Genomic DNA, 12,203 nt, shown 5'->3' on the forward strand with positions numbered 1-12,203 from the left:
CTCGTAACCGGTTTGCGCGAATTCGTGACGGGATGCGCAGTTTTCCTCTCTACAACGACGTGATTTTCTTCCTCTTTCGCCTCTTTTCGACTGCTGGAGAAATAACTCTCTTTTGAAGGCTACTGAACATGCAGGCTTAGGCTTCACCCTCAATCTCCTTCAACAAACACCCAGTTCAGGCTTCTCCGCATTTATCCTTCCCTGGATATATATATATATATATATATATGTGCATGTACATGTAGATATTTGCAGAAAGATAAAACACACATATATACATGCATTCAAAGATATATAGGTAGTGATGGAGAAAGAGACAGGGAAACAGATTTAGGTAGACATAGATAGGCACATTTATCGAGAACGAGAGAGAAGTGTCGATCCACGGAGGTTTCTTGTGCTTCGCATGAACGGCTTCTCTTTATCTTCTTGTAGCACACAAATACCTCCAGGTATATATGCATCCCCACAGGTATATATATATATATATATATATATATATATATATATTCTTGTAGGTGGGGGGGTTTTCTTGGTTGAAGGGGGAACGGATGTCTCCTGTTTTCTCCGAATATAAGCCGCCACAGTCACGGCATCAGGGCTGCACGAGGCGGCCTCTGCGAAGAGGCGGTCTCCAAGCTGGAGGAAGACCTAACCAGATTTGTCGAGTGATTGTGAAGAATCGTCATCTTTCTTTGCAAGAAAGATGACCGTTTTCCTGCCTCTTCCTTTCCTTAGAGCGAGGAGGGAATACGCGAAAAAAGAAGAGATTGAGAGCGATGGAGATTGAGAGGGAGACAGAGAAGGATCAGGAGAGACAGAAACAGATTGAGACACTCATCTAGAGATTTAGAGAAAAAGAGAGATGGGAAGCGGCGGAAAGAGCCTGACAGAAAAGACGTCCTCGCTGTGACGTCGACGGAGACGAAATCCAGTAGCAAGAGGGAACTCGACGCAGAGACAGCGCGAGGCAACGAGACGGAATTGAGAGAGGAAGAGGGGAAGCACACAGAGAAGAGAAAAGCGTGGTAGTGAAAGAAAGGCGTTTGTCCAGTCGAGAGAGAAAAAGAGGCGAGAGAGAGCGTCAGCGAAAATGCGGAAGTGAATGTTTTTGTGGAGCAAACTCCCACGACTTCTGTTGTTTCGCGCATGCACGCACTGGAAGATGCGAAACGTCTGAGCTTCACGAGTTAACTTGAAAAGAACAGAAAAAACGGACGGAACTGCGATGCGGAAACACAGTTTCTTCGAAATAGACGTGCAGCGCGTTGCCTCCCTCTGAAAACAGAAAATTCTCGAAAGTGCACTGTCTCGCGCGCATGTACCCTCTCTCCCTTTTCGCCTAGACAAAAGCCAGCAGAGCAGAACTCTCCTTTTTCCATTTTCCTTCTGAAAAGACAGTCACCAGAGACTTCTCACAAAGCGTCTCCCCCCTTCTTTTGTGCCGTTCCTCTCCTCTCTTTCCCTCTCTTTCCCTCTCTCCCCCTCTCTTCTTCTCTCTTTTTCTTGGTTTTTCTTTATTTCTCGTCTTCCTTCTACACCTCGCCTTCCCTCATGGCTTTCTTCACCCCTCCATCGAAAAGGACGGAAACGCCTGCTTCGCGAAAATCCATCTCTGCGTGTCTGTGACGCGGTTGCGACGAAGCCAGAAAAACAAAAGATTTCCAAAGATATTGAAACTCGTGGCACACCGAAACGAACCTGCCGAGATCGCAAAAAACCCGACGCAAGTGGCTGCTGCCGTCCGCCTTCCCCTGTTTGTCGAAAACGGCGGAAAAGTGGAAACGCTCTTGGAGATCAAAATGCGCTCAAAGATCCACTCTCAGCTTGTCAGCGATGTCGATGTGCGAAACCATCTGCAAAGCAAAGACACGCCCCAAAACCGGCAGATGCACGAATCGAACGCAGTTCGGCTGCCATCGAAACCGGCGGGTCCCCCCGAACTGCAGTCTCGAGGCACAAACGCGCGCAATGCATGCACACAAAGAAAGCCTTGCACAGAATCGCAAATACATACAAATACATGATACAAATATATGATACATATATATATATATATATATGTTGTACGCGTTCTTGGGTTGGGCACAAAGAGAGTCTAAATCTGTGGTCATATATATATATATATAGCTATTTATAGAGAGAGGACGGGGAAAGGAAAGCGGTTGTGCGTGCGTGTGTCGTTCGCCTCCAACTGCTATTTCTGTTCGTGTGAATATTCCTCTTTTTATTACCTCGCGGAATTCGTCGAACGAGATCATTCCATCGCCGTCTTTGTCCGCCTGGACAATCGTTCGGTCCACCAACTGCTGGAGCTGGAAAAAGTCCCGTATGTACACGCATAAACATAACATGTATGCAAACGTATACTCCACATACATACATACATACATACATACATACATATCTTCTGCGTCTATACTCCTGTATTAAGTCAGTTGAACGTGGGTTCGAGGACACAGGAGCGCGTTGTGTGTTCCGGGCGCTGTTTGACGGCGCGCGGTCGTCTGTGCGAGTTTGTAACACGCCACTTTCTTCCGTACCTGAAGGGTCCTTTCCAGCATATGCGATGTCAAAGGTGATACCGCCCAACCCGGTTTTTCTCGCGCACCTGTTGATCGTTGAGATTGCTCCCAACCATCATTTTCATGACTGCGAAAAGTTCCCCGTTGCTGATGCATCCGTCCTTGTTGATGTCGTAAACGTCGAAGGCGAACTTCGTCTTTTGAAACTCATCGGTGTTCGCCGCCAACTTCGACAGGCCGACAAGGAACTCCACAAAAGAGACTTTCCCGTCCCCGTTCGTGTCAAAAATCGACAGCACTCGCTTCACCAGAGGATTCTGTGCAAAAGAGGCAGAGGCAGAGAGACACAAAACCAAACTCTCAACGAGAGACACACAGAGATACAAAGACAGGAGTCTCAGAGAGAGATACACATGAGATCTGTAAAGACGAGCGAATGAGACAACAACAGGTCTTCAGCTGCGGAGGCGGTGCGAGATGCGCCCGGAGACTTCAGCAGGAATCAGAATCGTGGACAGGAAACCTTCTCGGCTTTTTCCTTCGCCTCACACAGAAAGCCGCAAGAAGAGAGAAAGAGAAGAGAGAGACACAGAAAGGGAGAGAAAGACACAGAGAGGGGAGAGAAAGACACAGAGAGGGGAGAGAAAGACACAGAGAGGGGAGAGAAAGACAAAGGAGAAAGAGACACGGGGAGAAGGTGACGTTGGGAGAAAGAGGGAGAAAAGGAGAAAGACAGAAAGCGAGAGAAAGAGAGGAGAGAGAGGAAGAGTGAAGAACGGGAAAAAGGGAAAGAGGGAAGGAAAAACAGTGAGAAAGAGAGGTGAAGAGGACGAGAGAGGCAAAGAGTGGGAGAGCGCCTCTCCAGGGACAGAGGGGAAACAGGAGGCCAGGACGAGACAGGCTTATGGAAGAAAAATAGATAATCGCTGGTAGGGGAGTGGGAATGGAAGAAAGGCGAGCTTGGGGTGAGTAGGCACTCACGTCGGCGAGTTCCGGCACGTCGAAGAGTTCGTGTGTATCGAGTTCGCCATTCTGGTTTGTGTCGAGAGCCCGAAAGCGTTTGTAAAGTTTCTTTAGATCCCGCTCGCTGAAGTTGGCCGCATGCAGCAAGTCCATCTGTTCTTGCGGGTTCAACTGTCCCTGTGCGTTTCTGCAACAGAGAAATAAAAGAGAAAGAGACTACCCAGAAAAAACAAAAGAGTGGAAGAGGCACGAAGTGAGGAGGTGAGGAAACACGCAGCTGGACTTGCGAGAGGCATGGAAATATCGAAGATAAATCGGAGAGAGAATGCACCGGAAGAAAGGAAACGCGCCAGTCAAGGTGGAGAGACAAAAGGGTAAAGAGAGAGGGAGATGGAGAGCGAAGGAGAGAGTACAGAATGAGAGAGAAAGAGAGACACAAGGAGAGAGAGAAGAGAAAGAGAAAGACACACAGAGAGAAGAAAGGGAAAAAGGAAGAGAGGAGGAAGAAAAAGTGAGAGCTGGAGAGACAGATGACGCGCGAACGAGAGACAGAAGAGATAGAGGAGAGAACGAGAGAGGCAGACACGGAGAGAGTACAGAATGAGAGAGAAAGAGAGAGCACAGACAGCGGGAATGTCGATTGGGCGAGAGAAGAAAAGAGGAAGAAAGTCGAACGGTGCGCGTCTCCTTTGTGTTCTTTCTTGATGTCTGAGCAAGACAGAGAGAGGGGAGGCATTTCTTTGCCTTTTTCTGTTCTTCTGAGAACAGCAAGCGCTCGAACTCACCCCATATTGACGAGTGATGGTCGGGACCGAGAAGCCGAAGGCGAACAGAAGAGGAAGAAAAAAGAAAAGGAAAAAGAAGGGAAGGGAAGACAAGAGGAGAAGCGAACAAGAGAGGTGAGACTGTCTTTGCGAGGCAAACTGGAAGAGGAAAACGGCAGACGGTTTTCCCAAGCGTCTGACCCAAGTAGACGAGGCAGTGCGGTGCCTGTGCGAGTTCGAGAGAGAAGAGAAACAGAAATATCGAAAAAAACGGAGAGTCTGCGCTCTGTGCAAACAGCCGCTGGTTAGGAGGCACGCGAGAAGCTTCTCCCCTGTGCAACAAAAACGTGAGGACGCCGAGCGGCCCGCGAGGGAAAAAGAAAAAAAGCGGTAAAAGGCCGAGAAGGAGAGAAAAGCGGAAGAGGAGGATGAGTTGCACGACACGAAGGGTGGAGGGAACCGAGGGCAGAAAGGAGAAAACGGTGTTCTCTTTCTCCTCAGTGTGTATCGCGGGGGAGGAAAGCAATGAAAAGAATAGGGACAGAAAAAGAAGGTTCATTGACGGGGTTTTTGTTGAATCGAGGAAGGGACTTGAAGCGGAAAGCGAACTCGCGAACCGGGCCAGGACGCGAGGACAGTGGAGAGGTATCCTGCAACAGACGCCTGAGATTTTCGTCTCTCTCGCCTTCCCCTTTCCGATTGAAACGCGCAGAAAATTAAAAGGATGCAAGAAACGTGCGCAGGCGTGAGAGAGTCCTGCAAAAAGCAGTCGTGAGAGCCTCAAAACAACGGCACAGCCGTCGAGCGATCCAGAGCTCGGGTGTACCTACACTGCAGTCCACCAGTCGAGCGCCAGAGCGACTCGCGCGCGGCGGGGAATCCCGAGAAAATGCACGCAGAAGCCGAGAAGCATGAAAAGCCAGAAAAGTGCGAGAGACGCTCTTCGCCAGGCTTGCAAGAAGGCAGAGAAACGCGCAAGGAAAGAAAAGATAGGGCGAGAGCGGGTATCGAGTTTGTCTCGCCGTCGCACGCCTCGAGAAGGCGCACTCGCCGAGTCAAAACTCTGTGTGTGCTAGGATTTTTGAAAACCCGCGAGGACAGGCTGTTGACGCTTCAGGGAGAAGAAAGGGAAACGATTACTGGAGAAAATACTCATTTTCCACATCCCTTGCTGCCGAGACAACACACACAGTGTGTGTGCGTTGGAGAACCGCTGGCTGATGCGGCCCCGCAGCGAAGGCAGTGACAAAAACAGCCCCCCAGCATCGCTCTTCTTTCCTGTCTTTGTTTTGGGTCTTTGTCTTCCTCTCTTTCTCATTACCACTCTCCGCCTCACTCTGAATGTGTGTCTTTTCAATGTCTCTCTCCCACTCTTCCTCTCTCCCGCTATACTTTCCCCCTCATTTCCTCCATCTCTTCCCCTCTCTGCATCTCTCCTTCCCCCTACATATTTCACTCTCTCTCATCTCTACCTTTCTCTCCCTCTGTATCTGTCTTTCCCTCTGTCTTTCCCTCTTCCTCATCATCTTTATCTCTTTCTTTCTCTCATGCACTCCCGGTGGCTTCTGTCTGAGTTCGGTTGGCTATCACAAGTTGGCCAAGAGCGAAAGCGCGTTTTTTTTTTGCTGCTCTGGCGTCGGCCGTCTTGCCAGGAGAGTTCACCACGCCTTTCACGCTCATGAAAGAACTCGAAGAGATCCAGGAAACCCATAAGCGCATGCTTACTTTTGAGGCGCAACCGACGCAGTCTTAGTCCGTTATCAGGTTCTACAACAATATACATGGATACATGTACATATATATATATATATATATATATATATACGTACATGTATAACCGAAGATGTATATGCATGCGTAGATGTGTACACGAGTATCTGCAGACAGTTACACGCATTTGTAGATGCACATTCATAGATCTATGTGGAGCTATTTATACCTGCATGTCTGCATGTGTATGGGCCTGTTGCAAAGTTACAAGTCTGTAAAAAGCACAGTGCGGAGATGCGCACATACAGACACAGTTCGTCTTCGAGTGTACCCTTTGTTTGTCAGTCTCGAGTTTCCACTGTGTCTGGGATTCTGCAAACGAGAAAAAACATTTCACGACTCGCTCTGCTCCTGTGCCTCACTTTTCACACGAAAAAGCCTGTTTTGCTATTCGTGCCTCCTTATCGCTTTCTTCCGTTCCAAGTTACCAAAAACGCGTCTCTTCGTTGACTTAACCTGGCTCGTGGCGCTCTGTCCTTTTTAAAACTATCCTCCTTCCTCTACGCTAAATCTCTTACTCTCTAAAAACGCCGGACAATGGAGGGTTGAAGGGGGATACTGGTTACAGAGAGGTATAGATTTAGAAGGGGTACGAAAAAATCTAGACGAAGAGGGAGGCACAAAGATGAAAACATATTGGATAGAAGTCACTCGAGCAAGCAGATGGATTTGAGAGGACAAACTGTTCGGACGGAGCGTGGAAGGCTGGCGGCACAGATAAACGTGTTTAGACGCGTTTTTTGTGGACAGTTGCGCAACCTCTGTGCATGCATCCGTTCTTCACCGCTCCGCAAAGAACAGAACAGGCAACGACGGATCAAGACGCCTGATTGCCTTTCTACAGCCGAAAAAACGCCGCGTTCAAGGTGTTAGGCGCTTCGAAGCCTCATATTTCCCCCGTAACGCAGGTTTTAATATTAACTTATTACCGCCATGGGAACAAAGATCATCTAATATGTAACTCCTTGACGGAAATCTCTTTCTTCCTACACAGACATCCACTGATATGCATGTATATATATGCATAGATATAGGTGCATCTGTAGAGAGATGCACATAAATAGATATTTATATGTATATATCTATGTAGACAGATGTACGTTATGAAAATACAATAACGTATCTGCGCGTGAGAGGTGATTGCATTTGCACGCCGCTAGGCAGGCTGACTTCTGCATAGACAACGTGGAGAAACGGAGACCGAGAAGAACGCGGTAGCCGCTTGAGGCTCAGAGATCCCCCAGAAAACACGGCGCTTTTTCTAAGCCCGCTTGACAGTCCTCAGTCCTACGGAGAATAAAAGACGAATGCCTCCAGTTCGCTTTTTAAAATTGCGCCTTTCAACACAGCGACACGAGAGGCGACACACCCTGCGGCACACGCTGTTCACGAAGGTCGAACGAAAACAATGAAAAGTGTCAGAGAAGAAGAAAAGAAATTGCGAGGAACAGAAAAAATTCAGTGATACATATATATATATATATATATATATATAAGTGAGCATACACAGATTTGCGTATCTGTACGGATGCAAATACCCAGCGCCCACCTCTCTGCCGCCTGTCTACAGATGTGTGTATACGCGTGTGAATATGGGCCATACATGCTCAAATCTAGAGGATTTGTTGTCACAGCTACAAAAAAAATATTAACGTGCATTCCCTACAACTATGCATGTCACCCTTGGCATACGTTTCCCCTTTCCACATCTATACATATACACGAGTATGTATATATATGCATATACAAAAAATGAAGTACAGAGAGAGAGGCACACAAACAGGTAGGCGCACGGCGACGTGTATACACGGGCGCCATATGTATGTATGTATGCATGTATGTATGTATATATGTATGTATATATGTATGTATATATGTATGTATGTACATATATATATATATATATATATATATATACGGGAGTTCTGTGGCCCTTTTGTGGAGAGACGGCTGCAGCGCGTTCTAGGCCATGAAACTCTTTCCGCATCCACAGGATTGTTTTTCATTTGGGTTTTTGAAGACGAATTTTCTCTCGATTTCGGTGTCGACATAGTCCACTTCTGTCCCAACGAGGAACATGACAGCGTCGCTCGCCACCACAAGCTTGCCGCCCGCCGTCTCGATCACCTCATCTGCTCCCCAGGTCTGTTTCCGAGAATCAACCGTTTGCGTCGCGACATCCACGGTGTAGGATAGTCCGCTGCATCCTCGCTTTTCCAGTCCGATTCGAATGCCAATGGCGCGTGGCCCTTCCGCTGTCTCTAGACATCTGCCGTCTCCATCTTCTCTTTCTTCTCCATCTTCTCTTTCTTCTGCTTCTCTTTCTCCTCTTGTATGGGCGGCAGACGCCTCAAGGCGTTCGTTGTATTCGTCTACAATGTCTCTTATCCGCTTCGAAGCTGCGGCGGTGACGGTCAAGAGCGGGAGAGCCTTCCCTCGTCCTGTGGCCGGTCTTCGTCGCGCACGAGGGCCTGAGACACTCTCACGCGTTCCTTCTGCTGGATATGTCTGGGTAGGGGTCTCTAGAGCAGGCGAAGGGTCGGAGTTTTTTCGCTCTTCACCGGCACGCGAGTCTGCAGTGTCTGGGCGGGCTTCCTCTCGTGACGGGAGAGAAGAGGGAGGAGTCGGAGACAAGGAAGAGCCAGCTGCGAGCGAAGCCAAACCCGGAAGCGCGTGCGCGTGGGTTGGCGAAAACACTTGCGCGAAATGGGCGACGTGTCTCGTCGCCTTTCCCTCCCCTTCGGAACGCGTTTGTGCGTCGCGCGGTCTCTGGTCCACAGATGCTTTCGAACGGAACGAAAAGGACCTGCTGAGAGGGGTGACCGACAAAGTGGCCAAGAAGCGCTTCGCCTCTGAGTCGACGAAAGACGAAACCGCCACGTTTCCCGCGACAAGAAAAGCCCTCCTCGCCATTGGCGACAGCCCTGAAGAGAAGCGAACTGTACATACTCCCGGCGATTGTGCCGAACCGCACAGAGGTCCAGTCGCCGGGTCCACAGCAACCGCTTTCTTCCTTCCCAAGGCGGAACACAGACAGCACGAGAAAGATAGCAGGGGAGACGGCCGAGAAGATGAACCGAAGGACAACAGAGGGGAAAAAGACGCAAAAGACGATGAAGAGGACGGGAGACACGACGGAACGGCGCTCCACCCTCTCCTGCGTCGACTGGAAGACGGAGTCCTGTGCCTAAAAAGGTTCCTGCCTTCGTCGGTCAATCTTGCGCTGCACGCCGCTTCGTGGCCTGCACACTCCCCCCCTCCCTCTTCCCGCCTCCGTCTCTGAGAGACAGGACGACAGAGCGGCAAACCCGACGACAGAAAGTCGGAAGACTGGCAGTCCTCCGAGGCCGACGAGGCAAGTAAGGCAGCGAGTCGAGAGTGAGAAGCTCGAGATAGGAAACGACGGGAAGCTGAAGCGACAGAGAGAAGGGTGGCAGCGCCTCGGGTGGACGCCAAAGAGCCTCGAACGCAGAAAGCGGCCATTCTGCCGCAACGGAAAGAAACGCCCTGTTTCGGCTTGTACGAAACAGATTGGTTGCTTCCAGATCAGGAGGAGTACGGAGAAAAGGGTAGCGGCCAGCTGCCGTTCAGCTTTGGGAAAACCGCGGGGAGTCACAAGCGGTTTTGCGTCGCGTGAAAGCGTATTTGGGTATCGTCCCGAGGTGTACAGACACTCCGTACACTGCTCAGAGGCAACGCCACCCTCTCTAAAGATTGTGCCCGCACGGAAATGTAAGGGGAACGTCGCGCTTTGAAAAAAGTCGAAAAAGTAAGCTACGGGATTCCGCAGCGTGTCAGCCCCCCCGTCAGGCAAAGTGGAGAGGTCCCTTTATACGTTCATGGAGGCGGAATGACTTGCAAAAATGTTGGTTTTTTGCCCACGGAGACCCGCCTGTTGACGGCGTCGCGCTGTATTTCGCTCGATGCAAAAACATTCGACGTCAGGCAAAAGGAAAAAGGAAATGCAACGGGCAAGCATAAGGATGACATGTCAAGGGACGCAAACAGACACATCTAATGTGTCTGCATCCGCATGCACCCGCTGGCACTCAGCGAGCACGTCGATCGGTCACTGGCTCGACGATATCCAGAAGAGGAAAAAGGCAAGGAACGGAAAGGGTGCAGTGTTCGGATTCCGCGAAACGGAAGGCTGGGAAGGGAAAAGCAGAATCAACTCAAACTTCAGGTTTCGCATTCTGCCTTTCAGATGGTGAAGAGTTTGGGAAAGGACAACAGCGAAGACTTCGTGGCGATCGGCAGAAACGAACGGACGGCTACCGAGAGAAGTCGGTTTTCGCGGTACTCACAATGTTCCGCCGTCGATCCTGCTGCCAACATCTCTTGACATCGGCAAGCGCCTACTCTTGCATGTTCTTCGGAAGAAAACGTACCCGCTGACGATGTCAAGACAAAAAGTATCCGGTGGAGCGGTCAAGCCGGGAGATTGGGGGCGACGTTTCCGGCGTGGCCTATGCATCAACCAGTGTACCATGAAACCGCAGCAAAAGGGAAAGAAAAACGTCGTCACGTTCTTGGAGCGCTTGCCGCCAATATGGCCCACGTACTGAAACTGGGTGAAATGTGCACAGGAGGGTTCAACAGAACTCTTTCAGCAGAAGAAGGAGAGTGTTTGTTGTACATCAGCAGTAGATATTGCTAGAGTGCCCTAAGGCTACGGGTGTCGACGGCTTACGTGGCAGTATAGTGTAGCAACTGCCCAGGTAATATGGGTTGTAGTAAATACCCCGATAGGCCATTGCCCATGAAAGAGAGTATCCGCACAACAGTCGACGCGAGAATCTTGAACGGTCATGTTTGCGGTGTCCCCTACCAGAGCAGCACGATTCGCACAGCGAAGAGCAGTACGGTTTTGAGATTTCCCCGTCTCGACGACGAACAAGGGGATCAGTCTGGTCACGAACCAACTTTTTGTGTTCCACACGAGTTCCACGTGGTGCTTGGCATGAAAGCTGATATCGTATTTTCGGTTGTCATTCCGCATGTGGAATCCAAGTGGCATCTCCACCTCCTGTGTCGATACAAATCCTCTCACGACCACCCTGGAAATACGCTCCAATAGGTTGATTGGAAGTTGTATCTGTTTAAACAGTGGGAGCTCCACGCTGCCGTTTTTGTGATCTGGAGGAGGGCGAGATGAAAACCTGTCGATAATGACAGGCACAGAGCGAACAGATGTGTCAGAAAAAGAGGCAGAGCTTGGGGGGATGGTGGCGGCTGCATGTGTTACCAGAGTGTTGATCTCACTACGAGGGCAACACGAAACACAGTGTGAATTGCGTGGGAGAAAGGCGAGGCTGGAAACCCACCAGCTTCACCCATGCAGAGCCCAGTTTCCACGTTTTTTTCGACACAGGCAGTCATTGATCTTCACCTCAAACGTGGAAATCCTTCTGTGGTTTGGCATTATGTACCAACCGATCTAAAAGCATGATATCCTTGTCGTTGATATAAATCTAGTAATGATTATCAAGTTCCTTGTATCCAGTTAGCCCACTGGGGACCTAGGATTGCTGCGCATATTTATATGCAAGAACATGCAAATCGGAAGAGGGGATTTTCGAGTGAGTTGTGGTCGCGCCGCCACAGCAAGCTGCACATCCCAGAAACCTCTTGACCTCGAAAGACCTTAACAGAACGTTAAAATGGTTGCCCACATGTGAGCTTCTATATGTTGACCACGCTTCCCTGCATCAAAGGCTTCTGTATGACATACTACCTTGCCGGCTGTCTGTGTTCCGTTGTTGCAACTGTTGTTTCGTGTGTGTCCGAGTGCAATTCAGCTAACGGGTGAAACACATGGCGAACGGGAAAAGAGCTGCAGGCTACCCAGGCACGCCCGCCTCGCTCTTTGCTGTCCACAACTTGCATCTGGGCGGTGTGCTCAGAATGATCGGGCCGTCCAACAGCACTGTCGCTCGGCACCGGAGGCGTCGATCCTTCAACCGTGTGTTCGAGGACTGTAAAGTTTTCTCCCTGTTGACTCTTGTAGAGCCAGCGATCTTGTCCGAGCGACTTACGCGGAAACCGTCCCCATATTCATAAGAGCAACATGTCAATAAATCCGAAACACCCGTTCTATATGTGGTAAGCCCTTTTCCTTTATGAAAACCCACAAGATGAACATACCACATGATTGTTGGAGGTATGCCTCCCCGCTGTT

At 49.8% G+C, this 12,203-nt stretch overlaps 2 protein-coding genes across 2 annotated transcripts; both read right to left on the bottom strand.

The window, feature by feature from the left end:
* Positions 1-1,808: 1,808 nt before the first annotated feature.
* Positions 1,809-4,278, bottom strand: NCLIV_013540 (hypothetical protein; the record flags this gene model as incomplete). The annotated part of the gene is made up of 5 exons (XM_003881545.1): positions 1,809-1,856; positions 2,235-2,315; positions 2,612-2,842; positions 3,507-3,675; positions 4,274-4,278. 5 exons carry the CDS (start codon positions 4,276-4,278, stop codon positions 1,809-1,811), a joined length of 534 nt encoding a protein of 177 aa, XP_003881594.1.
* A 3,706-nt stretch (positions 4,279-7,984) lies between these two features.
* Positions 7,985-9,505, bottom strand: NCLIV_013550 (hypothetical protein; the record flags this gene model as incomplete). Its single annotated transcript, XM_003881546.1, has 1 exon — positions 7,985-9,505. One exon carries the CDS (start codon positions 9,503-9,505, stop codon positions 7,985-7,987), a length of 1,521 nt encoding a protein of 506 aa, XP_003881595.1.
* Positions 9,506-12,203: the final 2,698 nt, after the last annotated feature.

The sequence above is a fragment of the Neospora caninum genome, chromosome V, assembly GCF_000208865.1.
Source record: "Neospora caninum Liverpool complete genome, chromosome V".
In the NCBI taxonomy this organism is placed as follows: Eukaryota; Apicomplexa; class Conoidasida; order Eucoccidiorida; family Sarcocystidae; genus Neospora; species Neospora caninum.